Genomic DNA, 22,283 nt, shown 5'->3' on the forward strand with positions numbered 1-22,283 from the left:
TCGCCAGTGACAATCCGATGCAAAAATTACTTCTTTTGGGGGCGTTGAAGCAACATTTCCGACATGCAGAATCGACGTCGCCTTATTTCATAATAACTTGAAACAAATTGTTGTTCAGGCTAAATCAAATGATATCTACTAAAAACGACGCAAAATAACAGTTCCTATGAAATTAATATAGCCACAGATGAACACGACGCGAAATAATACTAGTAGAGCCCTCTCTAAGAAATCCGCACGAATTAATGCATACACCCAATGTCGAGAGAAATCTAGTTTATTCAAAACATGCCCAAGTTGTGAAACCGAATGGTCCGAAATTACTGCGATTCATCTGTTTCTTACGTTCTCGAAATCTACATACCAAACTTTTTCAGTGTAAAACGTCTAAAACTTTCTATCAAGAACTCGCAACAAAATTTCATCATATAAATTTGATCTCACTCAAACTTACGGCCAGTTGACAGCACAGAAAACATTTGATGGCAGACTGGGATTCACGCAAATGTTTTTATTTATGTAAATTAAGTAGAAACCTGACTCTAAATAATATGCTCAGGTAAGGTTTTATGGCATCTTGAGGAGCAGTTGGATCACACTTCAACTGCTTTAAATAGTCCCTTGTGAAGTCAGAAAAGGAACTAATCTAACTAGATCTCATAAGCCGTTAAGGCGTTTTACAACTCGACTTAGGCGTTTTACTGTTATTCGCAATAATTCACAGTGATCTCTGAAATCGTGCTTACATAAACCTTGAGCTCGCAAATGTTAATGAAGTGTGCAGCTGTGTTCTAACTCGCCTTCTTCTAAATATACGTATCTTCCAATAGACTAAGCTTAAAAATTTCTCTCTATACTAAACAAATGAAAGATTTCAACTTCGGAGTGGCCCAAGTCGACTAATGTTATAGCCTTTCGTGCTGAAGAGACCGCATTTTTGTAGCCTATAGAATTTTGTTTGTATTATATATAGTAGGTCTGAAACTATTTGGACATACAACATTTCCAAAATTGTTCCTTGGCATATTACTGGAATGATTAGTTCTTAGTTAATCCGGGTCTTAGCCTTAGACTCGAGTCTCGACAGAAAGTTTTCGTTTTGGCTGATACTACCGTCCAAGCATATGCTAGGAATATGACGGCAGCCCAGAAAATATAATATTCGATAATGACTCTAAGAACCTATAGGTAATATTGGGCCTTACGTTCACTTTTCGTACTGCAGAGACCACATACACGTTTAACATAGAATAGTGTTTGTCTTATCTAATAGTATTTTGGCTTAAAGCACTTCCAAAATAGTTTCTTGAAGTACTTTTGAAGATATAGTCTTTAATTAGTGCGGCTGTTATCCGGTTTTTTAGATCCGACTCTTAAAGATAACTTTTCTATTAGTAGGTACTATGGCCGCAGCGTATGCTAGAGATGTTTGCGGTCTAGCAAAGATATTGTTCATATTAGCTGGAACTAATAGCTAGCATTACTTTAATTTTAAACTCGTGATAGCTGGAAAGCAATTGTAGTCTTGATTTGATTACAGTTACTTTAAACCGAGTATATTATAAAAAAAAGCAGCCTGGAAAAACATATAACTTCTTGAAATAGTTAAAACAAAGTTTTCAGAGAGGAAACTCTGTGATCTATATATAAACTTGAGAACTAAAGTAACATAATTATTTTTTTTTGAATGATCTGCACTTAGAATTGTTTATATCGAGTGAGATTCGATAAAAATAAAGATGTTTCGTTACCGCAACAGTCAGTTTTACATAATCGAAACAGAACCCGGTTTTTTTTTTTCAAATGTATCTTTAACAGTACCTTAGAAATGAATTTATATAGCCACAGATGAACACGACGCGAAATAATACTAGTAGAGACCTCTCTTAGAAAACCGCACGACCTAATGCATACACCCAATACGAACACCGGTTGATATGAAATTTTAGAGTAGTTCGAAAATTGCAACCACATATTTTTTTTTATTTTTTAACTCTTAACTTTATATTCACCCTCTCGCCAACAAATTCATGCTTCACTCTCACATTTCTATTTGTCTTCAAAGTATTTTCGTACCAAAGTAATTTGCCAACTTTTGACCACTACACATTTTTCATCATTATTCGATTACTTAAAAGTTTTGCTGAGTAGAATTTGTTGCTCAATGCTCGGACTTTCTTACAATCCTACATATACTCGTATATATATACGCTCATATATAATTTAAAGTGAAAATTGCCAACCATTGTAACGTCTGTAAATTGAAAACTAAAGGGCAGCAGCCGGCAATGAATCGAATTTGCCATAAAGGCAGCGCAAAATAAAAGCCGGAAACAATATTTAACTATAGAAATAATCGAATAGAATTGCTGTTAACTTTTGCGGTGTACATTTCCAAAGCAGGTCAACATATGAGAGCAACTGTAACATGTCCTTGCTGGCAAGAAAATGTATTATGAAGAAGTTTTCTAGAGCAAATGCGCAAAAACATAGCATAACATAGCATGGCATAGCATGACATCGACAAGAAAATTAACGAAAAACTAATGGCACAAAACTGTTACTTGGAGAAAGGCATAAATGAGAAAAAGAGCGAGAGGCGACTAGGAGAGCGTGAGAGGAAGGGGCCAAATTCCTACGGCAACTGCCAAAAGCAGCTAAGTCAGGCAAGAAATTGTTCGGTTATGCTGCTGACTGCTCCTTGTTGTTTGTTGCGAACTTTGTTTTTGTTATTATTTGTTGCCTTGTTTGTTTTTGTAAAGATACGTAGAACTTTTCGCCTTACTTTCAACAGTTTCTTAACAAATATTTATTCGAGTGTTTGTTGCGGCGGTGTTGGCCTTAAAAAAAATACCTGCAGGTTTTTGATTACAACCCTTTTATATATTTGCTACTTCTTATGCAAAGAGAAACTTCTTTAGCAGTTTTTAGATTTCAATTCATTTAATTTTCAATTCGGAAATTTTACTAAAATAAATGTGAGTTTCCTCGCTAGTTTATATGTTTGGAACGCTCTGCAAATTAATATATTATATTGTGGAGTTTTATATTTCGAGACTTAGCAACCTTAGTAAATATTTCAATATGATAACTCCCAACTTTATTGTAAAGTTTGACATTTTTGATGTTATACATATTCAGAACATTTTGACATACGAGCGCTATTTGTGTTGTTAACAGTAACTTAAAATATTCATCTCGGCCAAAAAATGGAGTTAAATCGCGAACATTTTAGCGCGAATATTTTTTGCAACTTACGATGTGTATTAAAGCAGCAACAGTGCTGAACTTAATTCAATTTTTGCCGATGAAGCTCCATCAATGACAAGTGTTTATCGATAGTGTGATGAATTCAAACGGAGTTGTAGGTCACTCCAAGACGAATTTTGCGAAGGTTGTCCGAAATCAGTTGTTGTTCCGCAAACTATTGATGCTGTACGCAAACTGATATTGCAAGATCGTGCTGCGGAATAAATCTGTGACATTCTGATAGGTGCTTAATCGAGTACCGAATCCAACAAAAAGTGTTACTTACATGGATTACCAGGTCGCCTGGCCCAGCGCTGGCTGTCGTTTCTCTGATCACAAACAAGGCTCAAGCCTGGCGGTGAGGGTTGGTGGAAGAGTACACTGTCGGGCACTAACAATCAGCTCCAGTTTTAGGCTTTCCGACTATTGCAGCGTGTTACAAAAGGAATTGTATGCCATAAAGTTAGCAGTAGATCTATTGCTCCGGAGCACAGCCTCCTATTAGTCTTGAGCTCGCTACTACGCATTCAAGACTAGTAAAGGGATGACTCTTTATCTCTAGCATCGAGTTACACGATTAGACTGATTTAGGTGCCTGGCGACAGCAGCATTGTAGATTACTGCAAAGCTGATAAGCTTACTAGAACAGATACTTCAGTCTCAATAACTGCGGAATGGGAACGTCTTCCCCGTACTCCGTTGGCTTCTTGTGGTTCGCTACTGAATTTTTGGGCCTCAGACCAGCTCAGCAAGTGTTAGTCAACTACGATCGCAAGGCTCTTTAGGCCCAGGGCAAATCGTAAAGAGTTTTGTGACCTCTTTGATCTCAGCAAAATCAAGCTTGCAATGGTTTTAGAAGTTCTAACTAGACATAATTGACCGATCGGAATTCATGCGGTGAGCTTGAACTTTCCGGTAATGCCAGTTTCATCAACTAGACCTTTAGAAGGAGGTGAGATAGAATGATCTCAACACTTCCGCTTCAAATGTTTCGCCTTTGTCAAATCAAGGCAAAGACTGCTCGGATCTCATACTTTTACAGATCCAGGTGCAAGCGCGGAAATAGAAATAAAGCATCTAAGCAGATGTGATAGTGTCAGAGCGTTTTGCCGATAGCTGATATCCAACTATAGGAGTTTCTCAACTGAATTTACAAAACTCTGTACATCATAGTCTAAGTGTGATCTCCCCACCATGTTGAGTGATCAGCCATATAATCTAACCTAGCCTAGGAAAACAAAAACAAATTATGTATCCACAGCTTTTTCTTACCCCATATCGCTTGTCTATAACTTTCTACCTTCAACAGCTACAAAAGAACAGGTGGTTCTCTCACCATTGCTCTCATTTTAAAGAATTGTTCGCTACTTAAGTACTCATTACAATATTTAATTTATTTATGTAATCATTAAAGCTGTCGTTGTCGTTTTGGCCGCAATTATCTAGCCCAAAGCGAGTTAGTAGCCGCTGTCAGCAAAACTTTAATTGCTGGACGTCAAGCAACAATTACGTACCATTAAGCTTTCAACAATTGAGTGTAAACAGTTGCAATTATACAGGTATATAATTCAATTAGAGTTAATTATAAGTTAAGTAGCGCTCGAAAAGCTGAATGTGAGAGAAAGAGAGAGGGAGGAGAGTGAGAGCGGTTGAGGTAGTGCAGTATGAAGGCGGCGCTGCCGGTTCGAGTTTTGAGTTGAAGTTTTTACGAGTTGAGAAATATTAACACGCCATAAAACGCGAGCGGAGTAAACGATATGGAAAGCACGTCGCAAACCAGGTAAAAGTTCGACACTAGAACAATACGTAAGTGTATATATATATGTATGTGTGCATGCGTGTATGGCTAAGAAAGCGTTTTTCCACGAAAAATCGCTGCAAATAACTCCATCAGCCGCTGCAGCAAAGAGTTATGGCCTTAAGTAGTCGCAAGTAATAATTTGTGGCATGCGGCAAAAATGTGCATACACAAAACGAAACATACACACACATACACATTGGCCTGCTTGTATGCGTTTTGCTGCACTTGTTGCGGCCAACTTGCTGCCACAAATTGTTGCGCGCTTTAAGAACGCCAGAAAGCCACGCGGTGCGCGCGTCAAGGTAATAAAATCACAATAAGAAATTGTAGCTTGCCACAAGTCGTTGATGGTAATAAGCACACATGTGCGTTAGTGCAGCGCAGCTCAACCGGTTAAGTGAGTGCAGAGTTGCATAAATGAAATATGTTAAGTGGCATAAACTGTATTATAGGCACGGTGCCGAGTATGTGCGCCTATATGTGTATGTGTGCACTATACTTGTGTGTGTATGTGTGAGTATAATTAATGTGTCTGTGTGTGTGTGTGAAGTGAATGCTGAATTTTCGCCCTCCAAACGGAGTTTAAGCTGTACCTACATATACTTGCATGTATCATGTGGCATGGTGGACTGCAGCATGTGACATGCTGTTGTATGTGTGTTGCATGCGTGACTTGCGCTATGTTTTGTGGCAAATGTAAATAGGCAATTAAAATGGAACACATATTTTAGATGGTTGAGTGTACACCCAGTGTAAAAATGTCATAATTATGCGGTTGCAATGGAGAGTTGGAGTAAAGGATGCGGCAATTGGTATTTCCTTTATACTTAAATTGTGAAAAATGCCTTCCTGGCAATAAATGCTGTCTTTGAAAGTTAGTCGATAATAATTTGGACAATATATTACTGTTTTTTATATGTAATGGGTCAGTTAATATGGCAGCTATATGATATAGTGGTTCGATCTGAACAATATATTCGAGAATTGTAGCAATACTCTAGACAAGTTCATTGAATCAACAGAAGTTTTAAGCTCTTCTCTCTCGGTTATGGAAGTGGGTAGCTGCTTAAAGGAAACTTTTTTTCATAGAATATTTTTCGAAAAGAAAGTTTTCTAAAATCTCTTTCCTGTTAAATGTGCCATCTACTCACATTCTCACATTTTTTTTCCATTATTTCTATGTCATCTTTTGCGAGGAATCGCTGATTTTTCTTTTTGGTTTCGCGTGATCTAAACCTTTTTTGTTGTTTCCCTGATTTTCTTCCGAGGAGATTTTTTTACGAAAACAGAGTTTTTTTCGAAAGAATATACTTTTTTGAAGCAAGAGTCTTACTTCATATCAAAGTATTATGTAATCATTAACTTTATTTGATTATTTCTAAATCCAGATAGGGAAAATTTTCATAAAATGGGTGCATACTCGTATATATAGAAACACCACCTAAACAATTGAATAAAATACCAAGTATGACCGTGATGAAGAATTTGAAAATGGTAAAAAGTGAAAGAGTTTCTGAAAAAACTTGCCATAATAATAATATAATATGTATGGCAGCTTTGCCAGAAAATGAGTTAAACCATTTCGAACCCTTAAATATTATACCAGCACCTCCCCTTCCTATTCCTGTTCCCGACCAAAGTTCGTAAGTAAATTATTTTTTTACTATTATTTTGGTTATTTTATATTTCCTTTTCCAATGGATTTCGGGTTTTATCCGGACTACGTTTTTTTTTGTTCTGAAAAATTATTGACCCTGGTTTGAAATAAACTGGATACAGTTTTCATGCGTTTTCCCTATAAAATAAACAGCCACTGTTTTAACTTTCAAATTGGTTAATAAAATCTCTACATTATAAAATATGAGTTACTAAAATCTCCTATCATCTCCAGTGAAGAGAAGCTCCATCACAAAAAACACATTTACACAAAAAGTAAAAATAATAAACGAATATTTGCGCAACGACAAAACTAAAAGCAAAATTAATCAAATACAAAAACAAAAGTAAAATCGAAAAGAAAACAATAACTGAAGATAATGAATAAATAATGGTGTTGTATGCCAAAAAGCAAAAAAAAAAAAAAAACAAAAAAAAAAATCATAACTGCCAAACACAACAAGGAATGAGCGGCTGGAATTATATAAATATTTATACATTTCAGCCCGCCAGCATTATTGCCATATTAATGAAATGCGAAAATTAGAAGACAAGTGGATAAGCAAAGCAAAAAATAAAAAAATATACAAGAAAAAATGTTAACTTCGGCTGCTATAATACCCTTCACATATATTACAAATACAAAGGATCCTTAGAAGAACTTGATTCCAATCATTGCGCTTGTATGACAGCAATATGCTAAAGTGATCTGAACAATTTCTTCGGAGATTCCATTTTTTCTCAAATAATAACTCATGCCAAATTTCGTGATGATATCTCGTCAAATGAAAAAGTTTTCCATACAAAAACTTTATTCCGATTGTTAAGTTTATAAGGCAGCTATATGCTACAAAATAACTGAGTAGCCACTTTTTGAGAAACGATCATATCTTAAATTTAAGATCGATATCTCAGAAACAAAGAGACTAGTTCGCGTATGTTCAGACAGGCAGACGGACGGATATTTTATAGGGTCTGCGATGTTTCCTTTTTCGTCGGCAAACTTAATATATCCTGTTCAGGGTATAAAAATGAATAATAAAGATGAATAAAGTACGCATTAGAGGGATGAAAGCGGGTGGTGAAACAGAAACAGGGCAAGTTGAAGATAGTTAAGACCAACGAACATGTGTAGAAAAATATGTGTGGATGTAGATATGATTGAGTTTGCCATAAAATCGTTAAATCGCCATAATGAGACCCAGTGGAATCATTCGAGAGTGTGGAGAAAAGCGCGTGAATTGATTAAGAGCTTTGTTGCAGAAGTACAATAAGTGAAAGCAAACTGTGCGAAAAAACATGGCAAGAAATTGGCAGAAGGAAATGTGGGACCTAATGAAAGAATAAAAGAGATGAGAAAAATTACTTAATTTTCGATATGTAAACATGTATGCCAGCCAACTACTGTCATAAATATGTATGTGCGAGTGATAATGGGCAATAAAGACTGCCGTTGGCTTATTGTTTTCCATTTTCGCCCTTTTGTTTACGATCGAGTTTATTAATTTTGCATTATGAGAATATGGGGGAGAGCAGGCTGGAGAAAAGCAACAAATTTCTACGCTAATGAAAATAAGAAAAATTTAATATGCCTGAACAGGCACACCCATACCGGTATGAAATCAGTTTTTGTTGTATATACATATACATATAAAATATTATGTACAGAGTTACAATACAAAATAAATTTAGTAGTAGAAGGTGAGGAAATTAGGCGGAGTCTACAAGTCAAATATTAGTACGCAGACTGTAGCTAATCAATTAGAAATTACAAAAAAATTACAAATAAACACGAAATTAATTTGTATACTTATCTATGTGTATACGAGTATATATGAGAATGTGAAAATGATATAATTACATTTATTTGAATATGAGTACAAATATGAATATGAGTAAAAATAAGGTTGTGAGTATTAATATAAATATAATATACCGCAAATAATATGAAAATGAGTGAAAATATGAGTATGACTACAAATATGAATATATGTAATAATATGAATATAAGTAAAAAAATGATTATGATTATCAATATGTGTGAAGATATTGAAAACATTTTGAAAATGAGTAAAAATATGAGTATGCGTACATATATGAATATATGTAAAAATATGAGTACGAATATATATATGAGTACGATTACATATATAAGTAAGTACATATATGAGTACGAGTATAAATATGTATATGAGTACAAATATTAAAATGAGTAGAAATATAAGTATGAGTAAAAATATGAATATGAATAATAGAGTGAGTATGAGTATAAATATTAATATAAGTAAAAATAATAATATGAAAAGCAAGAGTATAAATATGGTCGTAAATAAATGACAATATGAGTAATGTTAGATGCAGACTTTCGGAAAGTTCCAAGTCAAAGGCTTTCATAATGGGGAAAAAATGCGCATGTTCTCTATTACTTATGTAGCCCGTGAAATATATTTCTATAAAATAAAAGTAATCATTAGACGTTATAAAGTAGTTAACAACTGAACAAGAAGGACTTCCTAGAAATTTCTAATAATAAAAATACTAAATAAATGAGACTCCTGAAGGTAGATTTTATAATGTTGCAGTTGGCAAAAAACATTTTCCGAAGAAATTTTCAAATGAAGATCAGTAAAGGAAAAAAGAAGCTCCACTAAATTTTGATTGTTTTCTCACTCTCTCTAACTCTGACTATTTTCTCACACTACAAATATATTTTATATTAATAACATTTTCAAATATTTAAAGAACTTACAGCCACTTTAACATAATACGATTATCTAAAACATATTCTCTTTTCTACTCACCTCATGTCCCTTTTCCTGCTGGCAACCGTTAAGTCCGCGCTTCAGCAGCACATCATTATCTAAGCTGTCCGCACTGCAACGCCTCGCATATTTACTAACGCCACCACTACTCACGCCTATTGTACCAGCTGATGCCTCGAGCAAATGCCCACTCTTCTCACCGGTCACTTGCAGGTGATGTGTTTGTTGTTGATAAAGATCATGTGGCGGCGGTTGTTTTTCCTTCTCTCTATGACCCTTTTCATGTTTGTGCTGCTGATGGTGGTGGTGATTGTGTGGCTGGCTGTGTTGATGGGTATGGTGTTGATGGTGCTGATGGCGCGATAGCCGACAGCAGATACGCGCATAGGTACATTGTAACGCCTCCGCCAGCAGCGCACCCAAACTGGAGAGGCACATCAACATGAGCGGCACACCGATTAGGGCATACAAAATGGTTGCGATTTTACCAGCGGCAGTGCGGGGCGTTAAGCTGCCATGACCTAATGAAAGCGGGCGAGAGAAAAAATAGTGTTAAAGTGTTTGAAATTGCGAAGGACTTAAAGGTTCTAGTTTTTGGTGTAGAAGGGAAGGGTTAATTTTCTCGTTTTACTGTGAATAATATTAGTCGAAGTTAGAATAATTATTCTTCCATAAAAAAAAGAACTCTTGTTTTGAACTCTTTAAATTCTAATATTATTATGTTAAAATTAAAATTATTATGTTTGCCTTTTCTTCGGTGTTAACTGTTTAAAATCAACACAAAGTGAGAATGGTAGGATTAAGATTCATAAAGACATTCTCAGGTTCGGTTAGAAGTTCCAAAAGATATACTATGAAACAGGAGAAACCAGCGTAACGGTAACCGTAAGTTATCTTTCTTTGTATTTTTATTGCTCACAATTAATAAAGCAGATGATAGGAATAAGGTGAAGAGCAGAGAGAAGGCGACCTAAAATTTCACTAGACTTCGCCTACGAGCTCTTCGGTCAAAAAGCGAAAATCTGTACAACACTGCAGAAATTGCTGAGATAAATCGACCAAATTCGTCGAGAGCATCTCAGGTTCGGTTAGAACTTTAACAAGATCTACTATGAAATTAGTGTAATGGCTATCAGAAAATAAAAGCTTACAAGATCTACTGGTTTCCTTATTTCTTTCTAGAGAATATAATTTATTTAAATTTATTGCACAGTATTAAATTTTCTACCGTCACTATTATTTTTTCTACAATTATGAGAGAATGTGGAAACGGCAACAATTTTATTGTCAAAAATACATGTGTTTCAATATTTCGTTTTCTTTTTTCTTCTTTATGAATAGCTTTTACATTTATCTGAATAAGTATGAAATATTTTTTCCAGCGCATATTGCAACGCTGTCATATTTCCTTCCCTCTCTCAAGCCTCCGGTTAGCCCAGCGCAAGCAAACAATAAAATTAAACGCTTCCTTTCACAGGGTAACAACAACAACAAACAACAACAAGAAACATGTACCAATATTTACATTCTTGTAACACGAATCATATTTGGGCCATCAAAAAGCAATAAGTAGCCGAGAAGTACGAAACAATTGTGAGAACAGCAGCTGCCTTCGATGTTAGAGCGGAAGCAAAGCATAGACATGCATTTTATTGGAACCAGCTGCAGGCGTTGGCCGGCTGTTGAAGCAATAACAAGAGAAGTTAAGTGTATGTGCCACCCAGATAGGAAGCAGTAGCTTAGCAGCAGCTGGAAGTAAATAGCAGTATTGGAAGTTGCGGTCGGCCGCATAGAGGTCCCTTGCTTACGCCATCGACAGCAGTTTGTGGCACATTCATATAATGATAATCTGACGTGCCTGTCAGTGTTTACTTCAATCGAAGTACTGGGTAAACAGCAGCCAACAGGCATTACAACCAGTGCAATTTGAAATCAGAACCAATATTGTGGACACTACTGTAGCTGGGGCACAGCGCCTGACTAGGCCATTGGTTGAAGATGGAGCGCAGTAGGCATATTGCTACAATTGTTTGTGGTTTCCATTAGAAATGCTTATTTTGCGGTACCCGATTGCTGGTTGATCGGTGTTGCCTTGCTTAGCATTTCAGCAGCATGAGCCTTAAGTTAGCAATGGCCACAAAGTCATAGATATTCGTGCATACAAATATAGGCTTTCATTTTAATATGTATGGTGTAAGCTGGCGGCGATTATTTGTGCTAGTGAATTGCTGATGAGTTGCTGTTTGATTATCTATAAACCGAAATGAGGCTGAGGAAATTACGTATTGACTTACTCTATTAAATTGTGATCGGTTAACGGCGATAGAGTGTGTGTTATTAGTATTTTACCAATATGTGCAGGGCCTTATTGAGCCCATTCAAAAGTCAGACGTCCGACTGGAGCAACTTGCTCCAATCACTAGAAGCTACTTGATAGATCATACCTATCATCCGTATGACATCATCGGTAGGGAAGAATACTTGATTCCAATATGCAGTACAATTGCTTGTTTGTTCAGCCAACGATTGTTTATAACTCATCTCAAAGAAACCGAAATAGATATCGAGTTATGCATATAAAAATTATCGGGATTACGAGACAAGTTGAATTCTTGGTTTCCGTCTATTCAGCTCTTCTCACGGCGATAACTTGAAAAAAAATTGTGGTTAGAAACTTTGAGAAAAGTGAGTGCAGCCCCGCCCTCCAATAGGTTTAACATACATTTCCCACAAACTGCTAAGCTGTATCAACCAAACTTGCTGACATCATTTCCCTCTGACCATGGTTAACATTGGACTATACCATTTCAAGCCCCCCAATATCGAAAAAAAACCTCAGTGTCAGATCAAAAATATCAGCCAAGCCTTGTGGTATTGTAGTACATATTTGTGAAATCGATAAATATTAAATTTTTTATAATTATCGATAAATTTCAAATTCACTTATTTTATAAATGTAAAATATATGTATTATTGATAACGCGATATTTTTAACAAGGTATTCTGCTCAGTAATTCAAATTTTATCGATAAGAATGTATTTTATCATATATGCTACACATTTATTTAAGAGATATCGTGCATGTAGATTCTGATTTGGAGTATTAACAATAACGTAAAATAATTGATATCGATAACTATAACTTGTATTTACTTAAAAATTATCGATTTTATGCTTCGAATTTATTGTTTTACAACCGTTTTATTTATATATGTTAGTATTTAAATGTATTGAAGAAGTAGGGTTTTGTAGAGGGCAGTGTCCTACATATATTTAATAAATACGAAATTTATCGATACTATTATTAATGACTAAATATGCTTAGTAATTTTTAAAAATGTGCCTTACCAATAGATTCCGATCTGGCATATTAAAAAAAAAATTTTATCGATAATAACTTGATATCGATAACTATATTTCTATAATAAAATGTTTTATACCGGTAAATAGTTGATATCGGTAGATACATTTCTATACATATGACGGTTATATTTGAATAATTATCGATAATTTAATATTCAAAATTTCGATTTATTTTGATAATAAAATATTTAATAACACATTAATTGCCTTGATTATTAAATATGTACCTAGTAAATCAATATTAATTAAACAAATTTAATAAATTATTTTAAAATCGGTAAATAGCTGATGTCGGTAATTTTTTTTTAATATTGTGGATAAATAGCTGATACCGATAGATATGTTTCTACATGTAATCCGCTTGTATTACTAATTATTTATAATTTGAGATTGAAAATTTATCGACATTAATAAATTCGATAACATATGCTGCGTAATTAATAAATTTGAGTTAGCACCTTTAATCATATATTTTGTTATTGAAAATCACACAAATAATTGTTTTATTACTAAGCTTTCTAAAAACTTATATTTTTTAAAGAGAAAGAGTACGAAAAGAGCTACGTCCAACCTCGGAAATTCAGTCTCTCAGAGTTGGCCTGTTTACAGGTTGCAGTGGACACACCTTATCACCCATCCACCAACAACTATATTTTCACAAATATATATGTGAAGGCAAACTTGTGTGTATACCTTGAAGGTTACTGAGTTGAATGATGAGGCTTTCATGATGTATTCATATAGTTACTACATTTCTCTCGGCTGTCTGCGGTCAAAAGCACATGAATGCAAATAAATGCGTATGCTTTATAACATAAATGAATGCATTCAGCTGCATCTCTATTCGCCTACACATAGATACAATGGTAAATTTACATACTCACACACACAAACACACACAGGTTGGCATCTGCGTGCCTGTGAATGGCAGCACCTGCCGGCAAACACAACAAAAGACAAATGTTTATCTTCAATTTTACTGCAGCTCTGCAGTTGTGCACTGCGGGCTGAGGGTCATCACAGTGTGTGTGTGTGTTTGTACCACGCTGCCAACGCGTTGCCACACAATACAAAATGTTGGCGGCCATTTGCTGCTGCTGTTGCTGTTCTACATTGCCACTCCGTTGTGTAGTTGGTAATTTACCCTTTAACCCTGCCACTACTATGGGGTGTTTGGCATACATTGCATAACCTTGGTTCACCTAAGCAAATAAGGCAACAACAACAAGCCACATAGCTATACCATATGGTAAATATATGATATCTCTGAGCGTTGCAGCAAAATGCGCTTACGCATAAAATCTCTGCGTGCAGTATTCATAGGAAATGCCCACCGGAGTTACTGTACACACACAAACAAATGTAAATATATATTTTATTTGTGCATATATCCCCTACTGGCTATGTTGCGTACCTGTGGCAACTCTGCGTTTTTTCATTTGCTTCATAGGCAAATATGTTGCTTTCTGTATGTACTAGTTTGTTGTTGTTTTCGTTTATTTTGCGGTATGCAGTAATTTAATCTTTGCACTGTAATTTGTAAACGGGTCAATAAATCGGTAAATTTCCCCGCAAACTGACCCTCTCAGGCCAAAATGGCATTACTTATCTTATCGGTTGGTGGGAGCGGTTTTGTGGAAATATTTAACGGCACTCAAATGAACTAATAAATGCCATTGAAACAACACGTAGCAGCAAATATTTTGACTAGTAGAAGAGAAGAGCTCCTCTGCCTCGACGTGCGAAAGGACCAACATATTTCCTATAATGGCTGGCCGATTCAAAACACGTAAGGTCGAAACTCTATATATAATTCATATAAGATTTCTAAAGAATTTGGCACATAATTTACCGAAGAGCCTGGTCTATTTTATACTTTCGGTACCTAGCTTACCCACTTATTCTATATTCATTACGCTCGAAATGAAGGAATTGGGTTCACAATAAGACAATGAGACACTTTTTGTTGTCTAATCATATTTCGACTCACTTCCTTCCATACAATTCTGTCCTCAGATTAAGAAAAGTTTTACCTTGTTACCTCGAGAAAGGTAAGCAAAACATTTTTCAATAAATATCGGGCCAAAAGTACTGTACGAACTCAATACTGGTTCGTACCAAGTGGCAGCACTCTTTGAGAAAAGACATTTTTTTATCACTCCAAAAGAGTGTTGCCACATAGCACGAAATCTCGTGTGGTATTAAATAAACCATCATAGTACTGTTTTAAGAGAGTTATATATAATCTCATATCGTAAAAGATAAAATCTGATATTCGACGCTAATATCATTTTTAACAAAAATCGGACTATTTAAGTGCAATGTTGAATCTGTTCCGCTACCGATGTGTTACCGTTTGTTACCGATCACTTTCTTCGAAAGATTCAGAGCTTTTTTAACACATACCTAAACCATGGTCAACTATGGAACTTTGCGAAAGTGGAGATAGATAAGTCACATACTGCGAAAAGATGCTACAGACGTTTTCCGGCAAGCTCTGGACTGGAACCCTAAAGCAAGTTGCAGGAAAGCCCACCCTAAGACCACTTAGAGCAGACCACTACAAAAAGAAATCGATGAATGCGGAAAATCAGGGAAGGAGCTAATGATGCTAGCAGAAAAACAGGAGGAGATGGAAATGCTTTATTGAGGCACTATGCTCCAGTGCGAAATACAGTAAATCATGATGATGCATGGTGATCTCTGTTTAACTTTCCGTGTAGGGGATCATGACCAGCTAGCTTTGCGTCGTTTCAGTTAGAATTTTTATAAAAATATCTTAGAACCAATAACAGTGGTTCAATTAGAGACGTTCGTAGCTAAAGTTGGTGAAATTAATTTTGGATTTTTATAGTGTTTTTTAGAACTGTATATATTTAATTACATTGGTCAATATTTAGGCTTCATTAGTTCGAAAATTTTGTGGCATTTAGCATTTGAACAGCATTTTCAGAATAAGTCGAACGAAATAAGTTCACGGTGCTTTTAGGTGACTTTCGAAATTAGCCACCCAAATCGAAAAATATTTTCAATATTAATATATATTATAATATTTTTCAACAATTCTAACTTCACACTTCGAAGCCAAATACTTTGATTTTGCCAGCAAACTTCGAAAAGCGGATAAATTCCTTTTTTTAGTATGGCTACCTACTCAACAGACCCATATCTTCATTCCCATATAACTCTTTGATTTGATGCTTGCAAGTGAAATCAAGTTACTGTCGTGGTGAAACCATTTAACGCTAAAACGTTTAATTTTGATGAGGAAAATCTAAATGGAAGCTACAAGAGTCTTATAAGGGCACTTAATGGTCTCTGAATTGCAATTTTACAAAGTGTTTTGAACGTAAATGTCAAACCCAGCTGTTTAATTTGACAATTGCTTTGACAGCTGTCCCTCTAGGAAATTTTATATATCTGAACAAAACCGGTATTTGCTTGTGGCTATTTGCAGGCGTATTTCGACAAAGTTTAAAAAATATTGATTGAGTTATATTTCAGGGCAACAATATACTTAAAGGTTAGGAAAATGAGTTACGAAACTAATTTCAATTTTAAACTCAATGGCTATTGAACTAAAGGAGACTTGTGGATTATTAATATGAAAATTTAGTCTCACTTACCAATTGTTGTTATCACAGTGACTGAGTAGAGCAAAGCCTCGCCAAAAGTCCAATGTGTCGGCGCCAACATGACATCTGTGGACGCGTCAAATGTGCTGCCATAGCGACGCAACGCTGTTGAACTGCCGCCAAACATACCGATGCTGTAGCTACTGTTATTCGTATGACGTGTGGCAGCCACTATTGAATCTTCGAAGCGACGCAGCTGTTCGTGCACCAATGTGGACCAGTTGCGCTCGTACAAGACGTTGAGTTTTTCTGGAGATGTGAATAAAGTTGTCGTGAGAAAAAAAATATTTTTAAAGTATTGTATTTATTAATGGGTCAATATTTTTAAGATGATTTAAACGAATATCAATATTAATGAATGCAGGTAGCAGACAGTTTCAAACAGAAACCGAGGAGAGCGAAAGTTTGGTGCTTCTTTTGAGAGATCGTCACCCCGACATAAGTGTTGCCTTACACTTTCCTATAATCGCAAAATTTTTATCCTTAAACTTATAGCTTAGTACACTTATCACTCCGTGTTTAAGCTTGCCTAACTGCGCACATTCCCCGTTGCATTACCACATATATGCTTAAATAGTCGCCTATATATGTGTGTATGCCACAAATTGCATAATTGCTTGAGCAGCTAAGTGTCTGCACGCGGAGTAATTTCACCTGCTTACATGTACATATGGTACATACATGAGTCTATTACACAAAAGAACTTAGTGGACCCGTCTCGAGCGCAATTTGGTGGCCTCAGTGGCATACTCTTAATAGGAGAGCTGTTTAGAATGGCATAATTTAGTCGTGCATATCAGGGATATTATATGCGCGTCTGTATGTTTGTATATTGCATGTCCTTTTTGGAGGCCTTGAGCATGGCATTCGCATGTCCTTCTGCGTACTTGCTTGCTCGTTTGCTTGTCTAAAACAGTTGATGGCATCTTAATTTACATATGCCAACAATGCCTTGCAACTTGCTTACAAATGCATGTTTACATGCTGACACGCATATATAGGTATGTGGAAGGATTTGTACCTCTCATATAATGCACTAAGGACATACGGCACCTAATTATAAATATATATATTCGTACTTAAATTATCATAAGAGCTCGTTGTGTGGCGAATAATTAGATGAAGCGAACTCGCAGTGATTGCACATTTCAGAAGGATGTACAATATATACATATAAACTAGTAACATATCGTTTCATAGCTGAGACTGAGGGCAAATTGAATAACTTTGACGTTTTCGAATTTCTTTGAAGAGCATTGCTACCACTACGAATGCGCAGTTTTGAGACGTTTGAGATACAATAACATTTCACTGAGTGAAATAATCTCGAACATGACAGCCTCAGTACGGAGCAGAATAAACTAGTGGTTTTCAATCCAATTTTTTTTATCAACCAATCAAACAAAAATGGGCTTAGATATATGTAGGTATGTATATACTTTATTCAATATTTTCAAGTCTATAATCTATAAATGTTTATAGAAATATAATAAACAAAAAAGGCAAGGCTAAGTTCGGACATAGTCAAAAGCCGAAAATTACTTATAATGTATATTAGGGCTAGTATAAGGTCTGAACTGAATATATTAACTATTTATAATTCCAATATACCAGCATAAATGGCAAAAAATCAGCAAGTCATCGAAAATAATATAATGGCAACCGAATAATTTATATATTAGGTTTATGGGTTCTAGGGGTAGTATTGACCTGATCTTATCGATTTTAGGTGCAAGATACAGTTTTCTCGACAAAATATTTCTCTTAATTTATATATATTGTAATATCTTAAAGATTAACCAATATATTCGGTAAATGGTCAACCAGAAACAATAATGTGCATATATTCCGTAGCTGGGGCTGTAAAAATTAAAGTGCAGTTTCGGCATTATATAGGCGTGAGTTGACGCATTTTAAAGCTACTATTTGTGCAAAGTTTCATGCTGATAACTTGATTGGCATTTGATTTATATATTATAACGTTGAAGGATCAGATGGACTTTAAAATTGTGATATAATGGAATTAGGCGTGGTTGTAATGCGATTTCTTAAATTTTCACATTATAACTTAAGAATATCAGAACAATGCACCTAGTGATGACTTAAGTGCGTCCGTCTGCCGTCGGGCACTTCCCTTTTCAAACAACTATACTACTGTTATCGACTCGTACAACTCATTTTTAGAATTAAATCAGATTAAAATTAGTTCAATATTCTCTTAGCCCTTTGTTGAAAATTTTCATATTCTGCTCGATATGTAAGCTACAAAGCCGGTCAGTGCGATGAAAATACTGGCTATATAATATTGGGATTTAGTTAGGGTTTCAGTCGTTTTCTTTTTCTTTTTAACAACAGAATTTAAAATAAATACCACAGTGTTACATTCATTGTCGCCTTATCAAACTGATCTACTGCAATCAGAAACGTCGGGCCACTAAAACCACTATAGTTTCAGTTTCAGAGGTATTCATTTTCTGTAGATCGTAGACATATCTACCTAGCTGAAAATGATTTTTTTCCGATGTTTTTAAGCTATCGAAGAGTGGATTCTTGGTGCATGATATATTTTGCTGTACTCTTATGAGCATTTTATTAATACAAAGATAGGAAATGGCAATGTGGAGGATCAACTTTTTTACTTGACCAACCATGAAAAAAGTGTCATTCAGTGGTTTTGTATAAAATTATAAATTATTGACTAGTAATTTTATAAGTCAACTTCGAAACCGCAATTATATGTATGACTTTAATTTGGCAAGCAAATATTGCAGTCAAATTATGTGGTAAAAGTCGAAAATTACTCTAAATGCGAATCCAGTAAACCACAATTTAAAACAGCCAAGTAGTTTGCAAATTATTTTCCATTCGTTATAAAGACATTGAAATGTTTTTGGAAATATATATACCTGTTAAACAATGCCACTACTAACAAAGGGTTTACAACTATAATAACATTTATTTTCCGGTAATTTATTTAATTTATTTTGAATTTATAGAGTTTCACCACAATTGTGCGCAACGGCCATGGTAAAATGTGTTCATGTGCGCTGCATGTGAGCTACTGGTAATTGGTTACACTTTTTTTCAATGTAGGTGAAGCATGGCTTGTAAGGTTAAGCGCTTTTAATTTTACGCAAAACAAAAAATTTTAATTGTGACTACTTGTCCACAAAACTATTATTGATTTGCAGCGGCAAAATTCACACAAACATTTAGGCATTTGCTGAATATTGGGCCTAAAACTGTCTAGTGATGTGTAGCTCATTCAAGTGGACGAAATCACAAAATTTGTGGTGAATGTGGCTTTTGCGGTCTCATAGAAACTTTTAGTATTACAAATATATTGAATATTGTTAGCAATATACATACAGATACTACAGCATTTCAATTACAAATTAGTTAATTTTATGACATAATGGCACATGGGTAAACCGAAATATTAGGTAATTTATTAAGTGTAGTTGGTGTGTTTGAATTGAATTTTAAAAGCCGTAATGTGGTTAAAGTATAAGCTATAACATATACACATACATTTTGAAATTGCAATAAAAATTATTTAATGCATTTCACAACGGAATATATTGCACAAGCCGGGTGAGGCTAGAAGTAAAACCAGTTAGAAAGAAAATGAATACACTTCACAGGTGCATTTTCTATAGCATAAAGGGAATAAAATTATATTTTTCTTGATTTTGATCGGTCATTTTAAATGCCAGCTATATGCTATAGTGGCCTGATCTGAGCAATATATTAGTAGATTGTAGCGATGGCTGAACTAATAATCCGTAACAAGTTTCGTGAAGATAACTTGTCAAATAAAAAATTTCTCCATTTAATGACTTAAGTTGGATCGTTCAGTTAGTATGACAGCTATATGCTATAGTAATTCGATATCGGCGTTAACGACAAATCAGCAATGCCTTGGTTAGTGAAAGTCGTATGCAAATTATCTGGTTAATATCTGACAAACTGGAGGTCTAGTTAGCGTATATACAGACGGACAGATGGAAATGGCTAAATCGACTCAGCTCGTCACCCAGATCATTTATATACATATATGCTTTATAGGGTCTCCGAAGTTTCCTTTTGGGTATTACAAATTTCGTTGAAAATTTAATATATCCTGTTCAGAGTATGAAAAGGAGCTCGTGGACTGAGCAACGTCAAATAAAAGCGGTCATGGTCGAATCGCGATGAGCAGGCGCAATTGACCAAAAGGCCTACTATGAGCTACTCCGATACAGCCAAATTCGGACCTGTACTGTCAAAAGCTGTACCGTCTGAAAAAAGCAATCTCCAAGAAGTGTTGAGCTTTGACCAATAAGAAACGAGTTCTGTTCCACTAGGACAACGCTAGGACACATAGCTTGATAGTGATTTTCCATCACTGTTTTAACTCAGGCGGTAAGAGTTCTAATAAGGAATAAAATTTGGTTAATTTGATTGGGGAACTGAAAACACGCCGTTGCTTTGAGTGTGGACAACACCTCATAAAAATAACAAGCAATAGCGTTTTTTCTAATTAAAATATTGTTGCTTCTACTCACCCGTTATAATCCACAGCTCACGCAGACACTCCTCTCGACTCTTCGCGATCGCCGCCGACGTGTTAATGTCCTGTGGTGCCTCAAGTAATGGAAATATGCAAGCGCCGAGCATCGAGTAGCCCACAACCAATGCCACCAAACCGGGTGGTGAGAAGAATACCTTCAGCAAGAGCCCAAAACAGCTGCCAAAGATGGATGTGTCGTCGGCAGCGCCACCACCAAATTCGCCACCAGCGCTGGTGATCAATTGATATTGTGGTTGTTGTTGTGCAACAGTTGCGCTGTTATTGTAATTATAGTGTGTTGTTGGCTTACTATAGACTTGCTGTTGTTGCTGCTGGTGATAAAGTTGATTGTGGTAGAGTTGTTGGTGTTGTAACTTTACCGCTGCGGCTGCTGCTGCTCCTGGTGTTGTTGCTGTTGTTGAGGAGTGTTTATATGGCAATTGCTCACTGTTTGCTGTGATGCGTTCTATTGCTGTTGTTGTTGTTGTTTTGGCTGTTGCTGTTGTCGACGCTGTGTTTGCTGTTGTCTTCGTTGCGTTTCGCGCTCTTTCAACGTCCGACATTTTAATTGTAATAACAGACGTGTTTGTTGCATTTGTTGTACGCACCGCCGTCGTCGCCGCCACGGGAACATTTATGCTGGTTACACGGTGTGCGGCGGGCGTACGAAGCGTTTTTGATTATTTGCTTTTGTTATTGTATTTTTATTTATTTTTTGTTTAGTTTTGGCTAGACTTGCTGGAGTTTTTGTAAGGTTCTTATGTGCTTTTCATATTCATTGTGCGATTTCAGTACTATAAGAGCAGAAATTAGGTTATGTTCGGTCTATTTCAGTTATCTCTCGGGAGAGAAAATTTATAAAAATAATGTATAATATAGTTATTTAAAATTTTTACAGTAGTAGTTGTAATATTAGCTTGAATTCGGGTAACAGTCGTTTTTAAACAGTTAGGCTTATGTTGTAATATTATATTCTCCACAGATGGCGCTGTGACTTATCTACTTAAAAAATAGAAATGAACGATCTTCAGAAAATATATCGTATATTTCTAAAATAAGAGTTGAAAAGTAGACTGTCTTCGATTCGGCAATTCTCAAATCGCTAAATTTATACTGTGCTCACTTATAAAAATTTCATACGCGAGAGCAACAAGAAAATTATGGTGTCGAATTCAATGAAGAGAAATAAAATATGGAAACCTCATTAAAGTGGCTCAATAGTTTGCACTTCTATCTCTGTTGGATTATGCCAATCTATGTAAAGT

The 22,283-nt window shown here is 35.5% G+C and overlaps 1 protein-coding gene across 1 annotated transcript in view; it reads right to left on the reverse strand.

Moving 5' to 3' along the window:
- Positions 1-21,856, reverse strand: part of LOC138856913 (uncharacterized) — a 34,341-nt gene extending 12,485 nt beyond the window's left edge. Inside the window, exons 1-3 of the mRNA XM_070107861.1 lie at positions 21,014-21,856; positions 16,458-16,715; positions 9,508-9,989 (exon numbers count right to left, since the gene is read on the reverse strand). Coding sequence (XP_069963962.1) covers positions 9,508-9,989; positions 16,458-16,715; positions 21,014-21,581 — 1,308 coding nt within the window. The 5' untranslated portion in view covers positions 21,582-21,856. The remainder of the gene's footprint in view (positions 1-9,507; positions 9,990-16,457; positions 16,716-21,013) is intronic.
- Positions 21,857-22,283: the final 427 nt, after the last annotated feature.

This window comes from Bactrocera oleae, chromosome 4, assembly GCF_042242935.1.
Source record: "Bactrocera oleae isolate idBacOlea1 chromosome 4, idBacOlea1, whole genome shotgun sequence".
Taxonomy (NCBI): domain Eukaryota; kingdom Metazoa; phylum Arthropoda; class Insecta; order Diptera; family Tephritidae; genus Bactrocera; species Bactrocera oleae.